Genomic DNA, 18,184 nt, shown 5'->3' on the forward strand with positions numbered 1-18,184 from the left:
GATGAGGAATTAGATGAAAGCAAGGCAAAAAGATAAGAGGACTGAGATGAGTCTTGGGTTTCAGATTTGGTTGACCAGGTGGATAGTGAGAAACAGATATGGATCAAGTTTGGTGATGGTGGTGATGGTAGTGGTGGTATGATACTGCTTACTTTGAAGTACCTGAAAAAACTCAGTGAATATATACTTTTTGCTGAAAAGAGAGCTGAGGGGCTTGGAGTGATAAACTTGAAATCATTGGAATTAATATAAAAGCTGCCCCTTTGGGACTGGAAAGAAGAGGATCAAGGAGAGAACAAAGGGGAGCATAACTATTTCAAGATAGAAGGTAGGAGAGAAAAATCAGGAGAATGTGCTGGTCAGGAAGCTAAGTGAGGGGTGTGTAGGAGAAAGTGATCAGTGGGGACAGATGTACCAGAAAGGTCACAGAAGGAAAGATCTGAGAAGCAGCCAGAAGATTTAACTACAAGGATGATTTTTAAAGAGCTATCTTAGTATGTGATTGAGGAAGGATGGAGCCAGACTGCAAAGGTGAAGAAATGAATGGGAGATAGGGAAGTAGATAGTAGACAACTTTTTGGATATGCTTGGTGAAAAAGAGAAAGAGAAAGATAAAAGGTAGCTAGAGTGAGGCAAGGATCATAGAAGTGTTTTGTTTCCTAAGGTGGTTGAGGGGAAGGAGCCTTTGAGGAGGTTGAAGGGGTAGAGAGAGAAAACTCACCTTTAAAGTCCTAATGTATGGGTAGCTCTTTTCTTCTGAACAGCCCCATGAGGCAGGGACTATCATTTCTGTCTTTTAAGATGAAGAAACTGAGTCCCAAAGAAGGGAAAAGATTTGCCCAAGTCTTCTCAGCTAGGAGTGCTGAGTTGCAAACTTAGGTCTGTCTGATATCTAAAACTCTCTACTTACTATTGCATACCACAAATGAATAAATAATAAGACCATACATGGAATTGATGCTAGTGGGTGAGGAGGAGCCTAATGTTGAGGGAGACCCCACCCACCCACCTCACAATTTTTTTCTATGAGGTATGTATCTGAGGTCCCAGGCTAACAAAGAGAGGTGGAGGTAGACAGTGAATAAAAGGAGATGTGTGTCCCTGAGACCATGGCTGCAGGGTATGGGAGAGTAGGGAGACTTGAATTCTGAAAAACCTACCAGCTTACCCCGATGACATTACAAACTGAGGTGGGTAACTTTGGCTTTGGAGCACTAGGAACAGGACAGGTAAGGTCAAGGGGTTAAGTCAGTTATTGGGCCATGGGTAATTTTGTAAGGCTTGGGGATAATGGTGAGAGAAGAGTTGAAGGTTGGGGCAAGGCTCTAAGCTGGTTGGGGAAGAGATGGGTAAAAATTTTGGGTAAATTTTGACCCAAGGGGATGGGAAATCCACGGGTTGCAAGTGGTGCTAGAAATCAAAGGGACTTCTGTATTTAAGTGGTCCTGGAGGATAAACCAGTTGTCCACCAAATAGGAGGACTTGCCCTGGAAATAACTATTTCCTGCCATCTCTTTGATTTCATTTTACTTGAAATGTTCTTTTTAATGTCACCTCTTTATTTAATCAGTAAATGTCATTCAACAGCCATTTCCTATGTAGCTCTTGTTCAGCATGGGGCCTGAGTCTGAGGGGAGGTCACACATAAAGGACTGTGAGGAGGTTGAACTCCACCTAAAAGGCTGACAGATGGAATTGAGGGCCTACCTCATGAGACTAATGTTAGAATTCTCAGGGATGACAACTTAACACCACAAAACAGTATTCTGCTGGCCTAGCAACTGCCAAACTGGAGCCATCTCACTAGTCCACACATTCTGAACTAAGGAAGATGCCTCTACCAAATCTCCAGTCATGATGTAGGTCCTACTGGGAGTGGAGGAATACAAGATGGATACAGGGTTCCTTATCCTGGAGTATATACAATGAAGCACAGATAAGTGCCAATGTAGTGTGAAAGTTCATAGCTAAAGTTTAGTTGTGATCCTTTGAAATCCCTGAGCAAGAGGAGGAGATTAGGGAATGCTTCCCAGAAGTAAGAGTTTGCAGGTCAAGCAGAGCAGCAGATACAAAGGCACCAAGCTGTGAAATGGCCTGATCTGTTTTGGAAGCCATCTCTGAGCCATAAAATAAGATGGAGTAAGAATGAGAAGAAGGAGGTCCATGAGTGAATCATCTGATGGTGAAGGGTGAGGGGCAAGGGCTGGCATGCAGGCTTTTTGATGTGGGCCCTCAGTCTCCCTCCAATATTTGTCACCTACAGACCTGGCATATCCTCCTGCTCATAATGAGAATAGTTCTGCTCCAATCAATCAAGATGAACCTCATGGACATCACCAAGATTTTCTCCCTCCTGCAGCCCGACAAGGAGGAGGAGGACACCGACATGGTGGAGAAGCAGGCTCTCAATCAAGCAGTGTATGACAATGACTCCCATACCTTGGACCAGCTTTTGTGCCAGGAGCGTTACAAACGTTTTATCAACAGTAGAAGTGGCTGGGGTGTTCCTGGGACACCTTTGCGCTTGGCTGCTTCTTATGGTCACCTCAGCTGTTTGCAGGTCCTCCTGGCACATGGTGCTGATGTTGACAGCTTGGATGTCAAGGCACAGACACCACTTTTTACTGCTGTCAGTCATGGTCATCTGGACTGTGTGCGTGTGCTTTTGGAAGCTGGTGCCTGTCCTGGTGGTAGCATCTACAACAACTGTTCTCCTGTGCTCATAGCTGCCCGTGATGGCGCTGCTGCCATCCTTCAGGAACTCCTGGGCCATGGTGCAGAAGCCAATATCAAAGCTAAACTGCCAGTCTGGGCATCAAACATAGCTTCATGTTCTGGCCCCCTCTATTTGGCAGCAGTCTATGGGCACCTTGACTGTTTCCGCCTGCTTTTGCTCCATGGTGCAGATCCCAACTACAACTGTACTGACCAGCGCCTATTGGCTCGTGTCCCACGGCCCCGCACCCTTCTCGAAATCTGCCTCCACCATAATTGTGAACCAGAGTACATCCAGCTGTTAATTGATTTTGGTGCTAACATCTACCTTCCATCTCTCTCCCTGGATCCGAACTTGCAAGATGATAAAAGCACTGCATTGCTGCTACAGGCTCGAGGTGAGTACCAAGCAGTTCAGCTCTATGGAATCTCTTGCTTAGAGGTTCAAAGGCCACAAGTCACCCCACAAGTGAATTTTTCTAGGATAGGATGAGTTGGAGAAAATACCATCTTCCTCCCTCTCCTGGGACTCCAGTGGAGAAGAAGTTACAGATCCCTTATTAGGGAAAGGATCAATAAGATAAAGTGGGGGATAGCAACAGCAGAATTTCTGTTTCTGGCCCTGCCAATAACTGTCTTTGTGGCCTTGAGCATGCCCCATATAGGCCTCAGTGTGTTCTTATTGGCACAATGCATTGGGGACAGAGTGTGGGGAATTTCTCAGAATAGAGAAAGCAATTTAAGGCTCCAGGATCCAGGTCACGGTGAATGCAGCCTTGGGTGTGAGAATTACACCAAGAATTGCTTCTTATGACCTGTTTCTCCTTGCTGTAGCCACTCCACGGTCACTACTATCACAGGCCCGTTTAGTAATCCGCAGAGCCCTGCGCCAGGCCAGCCAACCACAAGCCATCGACCAGTTGGATATTGCCCCTGTGTTGATTAGCTACCTCAAACATCAACTGTAATCTTGCAGCCTTACCAGAAATCCACAACACCTACAAAAACCACCCAGGGATCCAGGTAGCTGGAGGGTGCTATAGCTCCACCCACTCACCTGAAGCTGCTCTCCTGTATTATCCTCCACAAGATCCTCATCAAAATAAATCCTGGTGGCTGTTCTCCTGTATTATCCTCCACAATAAAATCCTCATCGAAATAAATCCTGGAGGCTCTTATGACTGCTATGTGTGTAGAGAAAGGGGGTTCATTGGGGGAAGGGGTCTGGTTGGCCAAGGGGAAGGATGGTAATTATCTGTCATTTGACAGGCATAGGAGTCCTGGCAACTGAAAAAGAAGAAAAAATAACCCAATGCCTCACACCTCCTTCAAGATTCTCAAGAAACTTTAGAGCTGTGTTGTCCTTAGAAGCAAGGTCCTGAAGAATTCAAGTGGATAGAAAAGTAGCATCTGCTTGCTCAGCCTTGTACCTCCATTCACTTTTCTGGCTGCTACAAGGCATTCTTTCTGGGGCTTTCATCCAACCTCATGTTCTTTTGAGCCAAGTAACTAAGGATCTTCCCATTCATTCACCTTGAATCATGGACCACATTTCTACTAGTCTAGTTTATAGTCAAAATCTAAGTGGGAAAACAAACTACCAAATATTTATAGTAGAGAATTTAATGCAGATAAGAAATACATTACATAGAGGATAGGTTGAGAACCCAAGCAGGACAGGAAGGTAGCCCAGATATTAGTTATAGGAGGATGTCAACACCACCCTTACTCTTAAGGGGTGAGGGAGGAGGTATGTTCAGAGTTCAGGGACAGTGGTCACCTGATGGAAAGTGGAATCATAGGCTTGTCCACAGGTACTAGAACCATAAAAAAAGACACTATTCAAACCAGAAGAAAGGAAGAAATACCCTCTCCTTTTCCTCATTGTTGCCCTTCAGATTGCCTCCAATGTCAATTTCATTGGAGGAAACCAGAAGTGAACTAATATGAGAGCCTGGGAAACACAGCCTACAGGAGTCAGCCCCATTGCTACATAGGGCAGAGCAGGGGATGGTAAAAAACAGAGAAGCAGTGGGGAAAAGTGGTATGATCTGAGCCAGGAGATGGGATCACACAGTAGAACTGGAAGTTATTGACATTGAGAGCCACAGAAGAGACACTGAAGAGACACCACCAGAGGGACAAAAGACAGAGGCTGAATACCATGGTTTCTCCATTTTTTCTAATCTCTTACTAGTGCCTTGTTGAACCCAGCCAGATGATTGCTGAGGGAAACTAGGAAATGCATCCTACAGTGGTCAGTCCCCCCATAATGTAGAGAAGAATAGAAGGAGGTAAACATGCCCTGGACCAGTGCAGTTAACCATCCAAATTCAGATCTAGGCATCTACAGTACCTTCTTGTATTTCTCCTGCACAACTGTGGGTGGGGATGTGGGCAAACACTAAAAGAGACACAAGATGAAAGAGTGGAAGAAAGTTCCCAGATAATCTTTGATGTTTAGAGCTCTTCTTGGGAGTTGCCTTGACAGTCCCTCTACAACACGATCTCCTATTATGAGGAAAGGGAAGCAGGGAATAAGGTCTTGAGATGACTTGCCTCTCCCCTTCTTACCTCCCCCCACTCTCCCTAGCTCCTAGAGCCTGAGAGACTTTAGGAAGGAAGATTTTTTAAAATTGGACATCTATCTCCATAGTCCTACCCCACTCAGCTTCTAGATGTTCATTCTCATTTTGGAAAGTAATGCAACTGTTAATCTCCAAGGAGCAACAGAACCAAAGGACTCAGCTGTAAGCACAGACAGAGCTTCAGGGAAGTCAGCCCTAGCCCTCTTCTACATTTCTTTCAATCTGGGGTCCTGAGGAATGAGTATTCCAGGACCCCATGCTTGGCTCTTTCCCCCAACCCCTTAGGGCCCTTGAGGATGAGGATTCAACTTCAGCAGCTCCATCTGCTATAGGCTCCTAGGAAAGTACACCTTTCAAATGGGGCCTGGCCAGGTTGGCCTTTCCTGTGGCATCTGGGACACAGATTCTCTGGCTGACTCATGAAAACATGTAGACACTCTGGGCATTTCAAAAGGAATTGCATTTGAGAAGAATGTAAGAGCATACCAAATTCTAGTCAGAAAACAAGGGCTAGAACTCAAATGAACAGACTGAGAACCTGACAAAGTCAAGTTCCCATATTGTTCCAGCTCTCCAGACTACCCCTAGCTGTTATTTTTCCAGTTGCCTGTGTTTCTGGTGAGCAGAGACAACTTCAAGACCTGGTGCCTTAGTTTCTTCCCCTTCCCTCCCCAGGCCTGACCATTCCCATTTGGACAAAAGGCCAAGGATTGGAATGGGTAATCTTAAATTCTGATGATGAATCTTCTGAGGCAACTTTAACTAGAAGGCATGAGGAGGAGGAGGCAGAGGAAGAAGAGGAGGAGGAGGCAGAGATGATGTGTCTGTTCCTGGAGTGAAACTTTACCCTTGGCCTTTAGTTTCTTGTTGGTATTGGCCCCAGATGATAACCCAGTCTCCCCAGCACCACCACACTCACATTTTCCCTTACTACAACTACCAGTTTCCAGGAAGCCATGTATTAACCCTTTCAGGTGAGCTAGGCCACTTCTTTCCCCTCCTCTCCCTCTCTCCCTTTCCCTCCTTCCCTCCCTCTTTCCTTCTTTTCCTCTCTTCCTTCCTGGCATTGCCATAAACCTGGGCTTGTTCAGTTCTGCATTTGGTACTGATAAGTTTGTGTTCTCTCCTGCAATGTGAAAATTCTTTTGCTTTACTCAGAAAGGTGGACCTCAAAGACTAGACCCAAAGTGCAAAATGGCCCACTGGACTTCAGACACCAGAAAGATCCCTGTCAGTTGCTAACTTGCAGGAAAGTCTGATGGAAGAGGTTGTACTTGGTCTTGACCTTGGTGGAAAGAGTTTTAATCAGTAGAGAGGAAAAAAGGTACGAGTGGAGGGAACCCTATGGGTAAAGACACAGAAGTAGGAAAAAGCAGGCCAGTTTGGGTAACCAGTTTAGTTTGGTTTGAATTCAATGTATTTGAAAAAGAGCTGGGCTGGGGACTAGACTGGAGAGGGCCCTGAATACTCAGCTGTTTTGGACTTAAAGATTTCAATTCTTAGAATGGGGTATGCACAGTCATAAGAATGGCTTGTTGAATGTATGGAGAACATGTTCCCTGATTTCCAAGGGAAAATCTGGTATCATGTTTTTAAATTGAGATATAATTGGCACATAACATTTTATTAGTTTCATATCTACAACATTGCTTCAATATTTATTTATCATATGAAATGATCACCACATGGGATGCCTGGGTGGCTCAGCGGTTGAGCGTCTGTCTTTGGCACAGGGCATGATCCCAGGGTTTGGGATTGGGTCCCACATCCGGCACCCTGTGAGAAGCCCACTTCTCGTTCTGCCTATGTCTCTGCCTCTCTCTCTCTCTCATGAATAAATAAAATCTTAAAAAAGATTCAAAATATTAAAAAAATGAAATGATCACCACAATGTCTAGTTAACATCCATAACCATACATAGTCACAAAATCTTTTCTTGTGATGAGAACTTCTAAGATCTACTCTTAGCAACTTGTAAATATGCAATACAGTGTTATTAACTATAGTTACCATGCTGTACATTATATCCCCCATGAATTATTTACATTACAACTGGAAGTTTGTACCTATTAATCACTTTACCCATTTCAACTAACCCCCACGTCCCACTTTTGGTAACCACAATCTTTCCTCTGTACTTATAATCTCATTTTTAAATATTTAGATTCTCCATATAAAGGAGATCATATGGTATTTGTATATATATCACATTTACTTCATCTATTCATCCATCAGTGGATACTTAGGTTGCTTCCATGTCTTGACTATTGTAAATAATGCTGCAGTGAACATGGGAGTGTATATATCTTTTCAAGTTTGTGTTGTCTTTTCCTTTGGATACTCAGAATTGCAATTTCTGGATCATATGTAGTTTTATTTTTGATTTTTTGAGGAAACTCCATACTATTTTTCATAGTGGCCAAAGCAATTTATATTCCTACCAACAGTGAACAAGGATTTCCTATTCCATACATATTTACCAACACTTGTTATTTCTTGCCTTTTTGATAGTAGCCATTCTAATCAGATGTGAGGTGATATCTCATTTTGGTTTTGATTTTCATTTCCCTGATGATTAGTAATGTTCAGCACCTTTTCATGTACCTGTTGGCCATCTGTATTTTTTTTCTCTGAACCTTAGTTTTATCTTTATTTATTTATTTTTGTATATTTTTATTGGGGTTTGATTTGCCAACATATAGTATAATACCCAGTGGTCATCCCATCAAGTGCCCTCCTCAGTACCCGTCACCCAGTCACCTCATTTCCCCGCCCAACTCCCCTTCCACTACCCCCTGTTCGTTTCCCAGAGTTTGGAGTCTCTCATGCTTTGTCACTCTCTCATATTTCCCACTCATTTTCTCTCCTTTCCCCTATAATCCCTTTCACTATTTTTCATAGTACCCATATGAGTGAAATCATATAATGAATGTATGTTTTTTTGAAAAACAAAGTCTATTCAGATCCTTTGCCTGTTTTTCTAATGATTGATTTTGTATTTTTTGCTATTGAGTTGTATGAATTCCTTATATATTTTGGATATTAACCCTTTATCAGTTATATGACTTACAAATATTTACTCTCAGTCAGTAGGTTGACTTTTCATTTTGTTGATGACTTCCTTTGCTTTGTAGGAGCTTTTTGGTTTGATTTAGTCCCACTTATTTATTTTTGTTTTTGTTGACTTTGCTTTTGATGTGAAATCCAGAAGAGTCATTGCCAAGACTTCTGTCAAGGAACTTACTGCTCATATTTTATCTTAGGATTTTTACAGTTTTAGGTCTTACATTCAAGTCTTTAATCCATATTACATTAATTTTTGTGTATAGTGTAAGATAGTGGTCTATATCAGTCTTTTGTATGTGGCTGTCCAGTTTTCCCAACATCATCTATTAAAAAAATTTTCCTTTCCCCATTGTATAACTTTTGCCATAAATTAATTGACCATATATTCCTGGTTTTATTCTGGCAGCATTAATTTAACTATCCTCTTGCAAGTGTAGAGCGTTTGGTTGCTTACAAATTATTTGTGCACTCATCACTTCATTTACTTCTAGAATAGTTTCTGAGCTACCTAGGGAAATCCTGCTCTTCCACAGTCAAGCAATCTGCTTGACCAAGATGCAAGATGAATGACCATCTGCTTCATCCTGGCACCATCTAAGTTCTGTCTATCTATAGTCACAGAAGGCATTCGCTTCCAGACAGTATTTAATAGCTCCTACTTTGCCAATTTCCTCCTAGCACGACAGCCTCCTCCCAATAGGAAAGCAGAGGCTGGGCTGATGGCAGAGTCTCATCCAGTGGTCAGTTCACCTGTAGTTCTTTTACCCCCTTGATTCTCACACCATCATATAATCTCCATTTTAACCCTACTTCCTTGGCCTCACTTGGAAATACAGATCCTTCTTTCCAACCAGAACCACCTGCTTTTCCAAAAGTGACCTTGCTGACCCCACAGACTTTCCCATTCTTTCACTCAATGAAGATTTGTTGAGACCTAATATGTGCCAGGCTCTGAGTTTCAGGTACTATATGATTTCTTACTTTCTGTCCATTTGCTCCTCTCCCCTGCCTTCATGTCCTTCCCTATCCATCTTTGTTTCTGTGTTCATTCAATCCATTCAATCACTTCAATCTCTTACCCAGTACCAAACTGACTTTTTTTTTTTTTGCCAGGTATGTGCTCGACTGTATTCACTCAGAGACACGTGGCAGCTTACATTGGACAAAATGAGTAATAAAAATTAGCTTTACATACGGAAAAACCAGGGCCCTGTAATCCCATGCTACCCTAACACTGGGACCAGGATGGCCATCACAATCTGGGAAGGACCAGAACTGGGGCCTGGGATATAGGCACACACACACCTCGACCTACCCCCTTCATGCACACGTTCAATCTCTCTCTCTCACACACACACACATACCACAGGCACACACAGGGAGGGATGGATTATTGCTGGGCACATGTGTCTATTGTTAAGAGGGGAGTCTGGAATGTTTGAGAGTTGGCCGGGGACAACCTCCTCCCCCCTTCCCATGGCCCTGGCCGGGGCGTTTCTATAAGAGGTGTCTTTAGGACAGGGCCCAGCACGTGGGACAAGGAGCCCTGGGAGCTGCAAGGCAGAGGCAGACCCATCTGGGGCAGCCTGGGCAGTGGGCTCATGGGTCCCACGGCCAGCCTAGTCTCTGGTCACACTTTGGCACAGGCCTAGGGGATACAGAGGCCCCAGATCCAGCTTTGACAAGTGCTGAGAAGGGACAACATTGGACCCCAGACATGGTGGCCTGAGCCTGGGGCAGCAGAGGCAGGCAGGAGTCTCACTCGGAGGTCGGCGGTGGCAAGCACAGTGCTGGGGGCTCAAGGGCCTTGGCCTGTACACGCTGGGCCCATCCTATCCTAAGCCTGGGCTGATGAACACCATAGAAGAAATCAAAGTAAGTAATCATCATAGAAATCTAAAGAATTGATATACATTGAACACTTACTATGTGCCAAGCAATGTGCTCAGTAATTGCTAAGCATGGATTAACTCATTTAGTTCAATGACCTTATTTTACTCATGTCTACTTTATAGATGAAGAAACAGGCATAGTAAAGTAACCTGCTCAAGGTCACACAGACAGGAAACGGGATCTCATGAAACTGAGTGAGATCACGGTATATTCCTGGATGACAGGCCTTTAGCAACTTGCGCATTCTCTGCTGTAACTATTTCAAATATTGTCCAATATTAACAACTCCCTTGAACCTACTATTTTTCCTCTCACTTTGAGGACTTTATCTCCCACTTCCCAGAGTACCTAGAGGTCATTAGGCATGACATCTTCAACTTGTCATTACAACAGACTCTACTGCATCTATCCATCATTCCCTTTCATCTTGGTCCCTCCTCCCCATCAAGGCCAACTCATCTCTAGGGGCTTTGGATCCCATCCTCCACCTCTATTCAGGGCCTCCCACCCATCAATAATCCTGCCTCCTGTATCTTCAACTTGATTGGTTTCCCCCTAATCATATAAGCAAACTTACATCCTTCCACCTTATAAAAACAAATCTGAGCTCCAGTTCCCTCTTTAGCCACCATCTCAATAGATGTCATACTTCTGGAACAAGAAGGTCTCCCTTTCCTTGCAGACCATTCTCTTGACACTCCACTGTAGTCTGGTATACACCCTTACCCTTGCTCCACAGTGGCCTTGCCCATATTACCAGTGACTTCCCAGGTAAACATACAATGTTATCTTTTCTACCTTTATCTTGCTGGACTTCTATGTAGCATGTGACACATACATCTTAGTAATATGATTTTCCATAAAATTCTCATGTCTTCCTTGGTTTCTGAGAGACTCAGTTCTCCTGGCTCCTGGTTCACCTTGTCAATTCTCCCCTCTGAGGGCTTTGTGGGCTCCTATTCCTTACTCCTCTCTCTCTTACACCTTTCATCTAAGGTGCCATCACCAAGTCTGGACAGTTCTATCTTCCAAATACATCCAAACTTTAACCACTTCTCAACATTTTGCTATCTCCACCCTGGTCTGAGCCACCAATATCTCTCACCTACATCACTAGGAGCTTCCTTCTACACCTCACTGCTTCCTCCCTTGTTGTTAGAGATCCCTGGATGTTTCACTAAAACCATGCCACTCCTCAGCTTAAAAACCTACACAGTCTAAAGTCTTTTAAATGACTCATAAACCCATAACCATCTATTTCCCATGCCCCTTTCAGACCCCCTCTCCTACCACTTTTCATCTACCCTTACTCTGCTCTAGCTGCACTGGTTGCTTTGTTCCTCTAACATTACAGTATGTTCCCACCTCAGGGTCTTTTTAGTTCCTTTTGCCTGGAATGCTTTTTCTCTAGATATTCTCATAGTTTGCTCCCTCAATTTCTTCAGATCTTTGCTTGAATATCACCTTTTTGGTAAGGTCTATCTCAACAGCCCTTTTTAAAATAGCATCCTCCCACCAATATTCCCTGTACTCCTTTTCTCCACATTCATTGCTATCTGATATACTACATATTTTACTTACACATTTTGTTCATTGTCAGCCTTCATGGAGATTTCATTATCATGATGGGAAACAGACAATTAACAATTGATAATAAATTTCATTCCTTTTATTCTTTTTTAAAGTTAATTTTGTATTAAAGTATAATTAGCATACCATGTTATATTAGTTTCAAGTGTTCAATATAATGATTCAACAATTTTATGTATTACTCAATGCTCATCATGATAAGGTACTCTTAAAACATGGATGGACCTACAGAGTATTATGCTAAGTAAAACAAGTCAGACAAAGATGAATACCGTATGATTTCGCTTATATGTAAAATTAAAAAAAAGCAAAATAAATGAATAAAAACAAAACAGACTCTTAAATTTATAGAAAAACTGGTGCGGGGGTTAGGGGATGGGTGAAATAGCGAAGGAGATTAAGAGATACAAACTTCCAGTTATAAAATAAGTCATGGGGATGATTTACAGCATAAGGAATATATTCAATAATATTGCAATAACTTTGTATGGTGACAGGTGGTAACTAGATTCATTGTGATCATTTTGTAATGTATATAAATGTCAGTTACTGGGGCGCCTGGGTGTCTCAGAGGTTGAGAGTCTGCCTTTGACACAGGGCGTGATCCCTGAGTCCCGGGACTGAGTCCCACATCGGGCTTCCTGCATGGAGCCTGCTTCTCCCTCTGCCTCTTTCTCTCTCTCTCTCCCTCTCTGTCTCTCATGAATAAATAAAATCTTTAAAAAATATTTTACATTAGAAAATGTCAATTACTATGTTGTGCGCCTAAAACTAATATAATATTGTATGTCAATTATATTTCAATTAGAAAAAAAATGAATTTTTTATTAATAAATTCCCTGCTTCAGAGCTTAGCCCTTTTTCCTACTGGAAAAAAATTAAAACTGACAAAAATAAATAACAATAAAAACTAGTATGCCAGGAGGTGGTATAAGCTCTGAGTAAGAAAAAAAAAAGCCCAATTAAGGGATTGGAGAGTGAAGGGGGTAAAAATGGGGATTGTTATTTTATATGTTAAGTGTCCAGGAAAGGTCTCACTAATAAGATGTCATTTGAGCTGACATCTGAAGGAAATGAGACACAAACCATGTCAGTATTCAGAGGACAAACACTGTAGGCAGAAGGAACACCAAGTACAAAGCCCTGGAGGTAGGATTTCAGACAGGTCAAACTTAGAATGTTCTAAACAGAATCATTACACTTTCTACTTATTTCACTTAGCATACTATGCTTTAGTTCTATCCACTTTGTTGCATTTTTCTTAATCCTGTTCCTAATATTTCTCAGTTCAGTGGATGGCAACACCATCCAGTGTCTTGCCTAAGTCAGAAACAACAGGGCTTTGGTCTGATATCATGTGCCTCTTCCACTATATTGGCTGTGCTAAGGCCAGGATCTGTATCTAGTTTACCATTATCCAAACACAGAGCCTGACACAGTGGTGCTTAGAAAGTGGCAACACCACTCTGGTGGATACTGGCAACTAAGCTTAATATTAGACCTGAAGATGCCTCACTTTGCTGTGTTCAACAAACATAGGGTGAGCATTAAGCTTGTGCTAAACTCTCTGTTGGGTGTTAAGGATACAAAGATGATCAAAGAGATCCTCTAAGAAATTTGGTCTGACTCTGTACAATCAAAAGTTGTGTATAAGAAATCATAGACTCAAAAAAAATCATAGACTCATGTGTGTTCATATCAAAAAGTGGCTTCAAAGTCATAAGTTCTATAACTCTGAAGATGTGTACATTGGATTAGGAGACCAACAATAATAATAACAGTAGCAGTGGCTAGCATTTATTGAGGGCTTTGGATGTATCAGGCTCTGTGCTAAATACTTATATGAAATACTTAATTTTTACCTCAGCTCTGTGATATGGGTACTATTATTCCTATTTTGCAGAAGAGAAAACTGAGACTCAGAAAGGTGGAATAACTTGTCTAGATCACATCACCCCTAAGTGATGGGGCCAGCATCCCAGCTCAGGCAGGCTGGTAGCAAAGTCACTACACTTGCTTCCCTGAGAAAGATAAACTTAGCTTAGCTGAGCCTCAGTCTTTTAGCCAGTCACGGTCTCATACACTGGCTCCAGACCTACCTTTTTTAGCCCCAATTTTCAGTTCTTTCTCTCCCCCTATACCAATATGCACCATCCCCAGGTGTCCAGAGTCCTAGCTCTTGCCCAGCCTACTACATCCTCTAATATTGATGGGTTTTGGACTGGGCAGGAATCTTTTCCCTAATTTCATGACTTGACAAAATCATCAAGGTCATCCCTTCGGGGGAACATTTATCTGATGCCCCTCTCCACCCTTGGGGATAGGACGCTCTTCATCTACAATGCTCCAGATCACCTTTGCCAGACTAGCATTCAGCTCCTCTCAGAACTCCATCCACAGAGTGCCCATTCTCCCAGAATGTAACCACTGTACCCCCCTCTTCCCAATGCTTATCACCAGGCCTGGCATAGAGGAGGTACCTATGAAACATTTAGTAAGGAAAGAAAGAAGCACTGTATTCATGTGGACCAGTCTGTCTACCAGAGTTTATTATGAAATTGCCTCCACACAGCCTGCTCATCTGTTCTTATAAGCTTTTCACTGCAGCTACTGTTGTGCCCAAGATTGTGAATCCGAGAAACCACCAAGGAGCCGACACCGATGCAAGCGCACGAGGGTTTATTAGCAAGCTCAAGCTTGGGTCCAAGTATACCCGACACAGGGGAGCAGGGACTTGGACCCCGAAGTGGGTTACAGCTGGGTTTTTTATAGGCTGGTCTAGGGGATTTTCAGAAGGGGTGGAGGAATTTCTCAAGTTCTGTTTACATTCTGATATGGGGCTTTCAAGGGCATTGAGCTCTGTTATCATTCTAATATGGGAATTTCTACCACAGGGTGGGCTCTGTTGTCTTTCTGATATGGGATTCTCTGCCCAGGGCAATTCTGAGCTCTGTTGTCTTTCTGATATGGGATTCCCTGCCAAGGACATTGAGGACATTCTGCAGTTTTTCCCCCCGTAAAGTTCAGCTCTTATTCACAGGGGCCTAAGATGGCTGTACTTGTGCTAATGCTAAACTTTAGGTGGGATGGCCTTAATTTTTCTCGGCCTCCACACTACATTACACCAAGCAGCAGAGGTATTATCCCCATTTTGTAGGTGAAGAAACTTAAAGTATTCTTGCTCTCCCATGACCAGCCCCTATAGTGATCAAACAAGCTGATCATGTGTCAGTCAGCATGTGGAAGTGGGGCCTGGAGGACTCCCTCTTTGAGAAGGCATTTTGAGTTACAAGTTTATGCCAATACTTGGTCGTTCCATACAATGTCTCTGGTGAGGAGTGAATCATACAAGTCAAGAGCTGTGCCACCTCATCACCACCCTCTCCTCCTTAATGTACACATATACAATATCATCCTGAGACTTAGAAATATCAAGACCAAGAAGAAGGGCACACAGCTGGGAGACCAATTTAGCATGTCAAAGACTACTTTTGTTTTTCTAAAACCCTTTATCTTTTGGACCCAGTCCAACTTTCAAGGCTAACTGGTATGGCAGAATGTTTGGTAGCTGGGAAGAGGACATGGAAGACTACCTCCTGTAACAGGAGTAGCACAGCAGTACCTCCTTACCTCACAATTATTTCAAGCCCATCACTGGACTGTTTGCACAATTACTATCTCCCTATTCCCATAGCTGAGACTGCCCTGTCCCTGTTTTGCCCTTGGCTCAAGATTTGGAAACTGTCTTCCTCAAATTGTAATATTTGGCCTACTTCAGAAAATCAAGGTTTTGGGTGAAACATGAACAAATGGCAGGCAACTAGAGGCACAAGGGAGTTGCAGAAGACTATGGAGGAGGTGCTGAAAAAAAGACATCTCCAATTCAGATCCAACAAATGAGAATCAGGACTTTACAAAGCACAGCTCCAGGGAAATATAGTTCAGCCACCCATATGGGAAAACTAAGGCTAGGGAGGAGAAAGTACCCACCCAACAAAGTTACAGGGGCCTGTAACTTATAGTAGGTGGCTCCCTACTCCCTGCCATTTATCCAGACTCAGGACCAAATTAGGAGGTCTGATGTTCAAATTACTGATTTTTGTTGGAGATGTATAGAATGTCATGGAAGTTGGAAGAGATCAAGGAACTCGGTCAATCTTATACCTTGCTTGTGGAGATGAGGTGATAAACTGTCCCAGAGAGGAAAATGGACTGGCCAACGTGATACAGCAAATCTGAGGTAGAGCTGGAGCCAGATCCCAGCCCTAACAGCCATGGAAGTTCCTGTATTCCACACATGCAGAGGCAACAGTCCTCCTCTTTCCACTCTAGCAGTTAGATCTTTTCAAGGCATACAGGACCCTCTAGAGTAGCAGAGAACACTCCTGCTGCAATGCAAAAATAGTAGGCATTGTTCTCTAATCCCTTCTCTCTCTCCAACTTTAATCCCCTCACCCTTTTCAGATATTCAGAGTTTTAGGGTAGGGCTTTCTGGATATTCTTGAGCTAGTGGTAGAACTGGATTCCTTATTGCCTCATCTCACTAGTCCTTGGCAGCCCCCTACTGCCCTCAGGCTGGTTAAGACCCAAGCTCAGGCTGGCCACCTGCCACATCCCAAACACAGAAGCCAGCTGGGCTGGTACAGGCTTCCTCACTCCACCCTCAGCCTTGACCTCCAATCTGGGCCCACACAAGATTTTTCCCTCAATTTGTAGACTTTAAAAAAAAAAAAAATTTGTAGACTTTTCAGGGACAGGGAAATGTACAAAGCCTGGCTTACCATGAAAAGGTTGAGGACCCCTCTAGAGTCCTTGGAGATCCCCTCTTGTTGCATGAAAGATGGGAAATTTGGGTGAGGGTCAAACTACAGGAACAGGTCTCTCAAGAGAAAACTGAAAGCAGTGTAGGACAGGAGCCTGGGGTTCTGAATCCCAAATCTGCCCCGTCGCTGGCAGGCTAGGTGATCTCAGAAAAGTGCCTTCCCTTTTCTGAGCAACAGCAGGCCCTTAGGTGCAAACTGACCTCGATGGGCTCTTGGTGTGCCTGAGAAGCCAAAGAAGCTGGGGCATGGACGCTACAATTAGATTTCCTGGCAGGTGAGTCCCCCCTCTGAGTGGCCTGAGGGCGGGCGCCACCTAAGGTTGGGCCTGGTGAGGTGTCAAGGGTCTTCGCAGTCCCCCAGGTTCTCCAGCTTCTCCGCCCGGCCTCTCCTTCTAGAAGAATAAACTGCCGGGTGGCGGTCAGGTCGCCTCAGAACGATTGCACAGAGTCCACGGAAATGGGAGCTTAATGCAAAACCGAAACCGAACTCCAGGGTTCCAGCGAGCCCCATCTGGGCGGGACCGGCACAGCGAGCTCGCTGGGTAGCCAAGCCCAGACCCGCCAAGTGTGGGGGCGGGAATAGGGAGTCCCAGCAAAGGGTTCTTCACCCTCTCCGCCTTCTGCCAACACCACGCCCGTGCTTATTTGCATTTAAAGGAAAAGGCACCAAGGAAAACAGTGGGCGGGTCAGGACACGCCTTCCTACAGTGGCGATTGGGCCACACGTCTGCCAATCAGGGCGCGGACGCCCCACCCTGTGTCTGTGGAGTCGTTGGGGAGGGGGTATGGGGGAGCTCCCCCAAGCCTGGGGAAGGGGAGCCAGTGCAGGAGGTGACTGGAACCGCGGTGGCGGCGGCGGGAGCAGCAGTGGCGGTGATCTCAGCCACAGCAGCCTAGGCTCCAGCCTGGGCCAGTGCGGCGCAGCAGACAATAACCGGGCTGGAAACCAGACTCGGCCGGGTAAGCGTTGCGCGCAGCCGGGAGCCTCCGCCTGCCAGCAGTCCGGTGCAGTCCCGCGTGCTCCGCTCTGGCACCCTGAAGAGCGGCTCCAAGAGCTGGGCCAGTGGGCGTTCGGGCCGCTCTCCGTTCTCCCGGGGAACCAGCTTTGAGGACTGGCTGGTGAGGGGAAAAGCAAAATCCTCTGGGAGCGGGCGACCGCGGCTAGAGAGGGCGTAGAGGGCGGGTAGGCTAGCAGGCTAGCCTGGGCCATTCCTCCAGGCTCTCGGGGCAGGCGGGGATGGGGCCCACACGTGCTACCGCAGGGGCCCAGGGGGGGGAGCCGCCAGCCAGCACCCCCAGCGGTGCATTTGTAGGCCGGGAGCTCCGGAGCTCCGCAGCTTTGTTGTAGCACATTAGCTGCAACAGCTGTGTTACGTGGGTATTGCTCACCCCAGAGGCCCAGCTGCCGCCCCTTCTCCCCTGCACATCCCCTGCCTGCTTCTCCACTCTGTGGGATGGAGCCAGCGCGCTGGCCTGGGCCCAATGGATACTAGCTTTGGCGTGGATTGGG

The 18,184-nt window shown here is 44.7% G+C and overlaps 2 protein-coding genes across 5 annotated transcripts in view; both read left to right on the plus strand.

The window, feature by feature from the left end:
- Window positions 1-1,084: 1,084 nt before the first annotated feature.
- On the plus strand, window positions 1,085-6,401 carry ASB12 (ankyrin repeat and SOCS box containing 12). 2 transcript variants are annotated; one of them, XM_077887649.1, is made up of 3 exons: window positions 1,085-1,229; window positions 2,264-3,113; window positions 3,985-6,401. In XM_077887649.1, exons 1-3 carry the CDS (start codon window positions 1,173-1,175, stop codon window positions 4,095-4,097), a joined length of 1,020 nt encoding a protein of 339 aa, XP_077743775.1. In that variant the 5' UTR covers window positions 1,085-1,172; the 3' UTR covers window positions 4,098-6,401. The 2 variants fall into 2 exon arrangements, with proteins under 2 accessions (XP_077743775.1, XP_077743774.1); XM_077887648.1 differs by lacking the exon at window positions 3,985-6,401 and adding an exon at window positions 3,550-3,878 and having other exon boundaries at window positions 1,087-1,229.
- Window positions 6,402-17,428: 11,027 nt separating this feature from the next.
- AMER1 (APC membrane recruitment protein 1) overlaps window positions 17,429-18,184 on the plus strand; it is an 82,699-nt gene continuing 81,943 nt past the window's right edge. For all 3 annotated transcript variants that reach the window (XR_013374963.1, XR_013374962.1, XM_077889064.1), the window contains exon 1: window positions 17,429-17,634. The gene's annotated coding sequence lies outside the window, so the exon portion shown is untranslated. The remainder of the gene's footprint in view (window positions 17,635-18,184) is intronic.

The sequence above is a fragment of the Canis aureus genome, chromosome X (genome assembly GCF_053574225.1).
Source record: "Canis aureus isolate CA01 chromosome X, VMU_Caureus_v.1.0, whole genome shotgun sequence".
Lineage (NCBI taxonomy): Eukaryota > Metazoa > Chordata > Mammalia > Carnivora > Canidae > Canis > Canis aureus.

Bases quoted from the DNA above. Each gene is read 5' to 3' on its own strand.
- ASB12 (XM_077887648.1), top strand. From the start codon at position 1,173: ATGACATTACAAACTGAGGTGGGTAACTTTGGCTTTGGAGCACTAGGA. The intron at 1,230-2,263 runs GTAAGGTCAAGG...TGTCACCTACAG, and splicing joins GAGCACTAGGAACAGGACAG to ACCTGGCATATCCTCCTGCT. The intron at 3,114-3,549 runs GTGAGTACCAAG...TCCTTGCTGTAG, and splicing joins ATTGCTGCTACAGGCTCGAG to CCACTCCACGGTCACTACTA.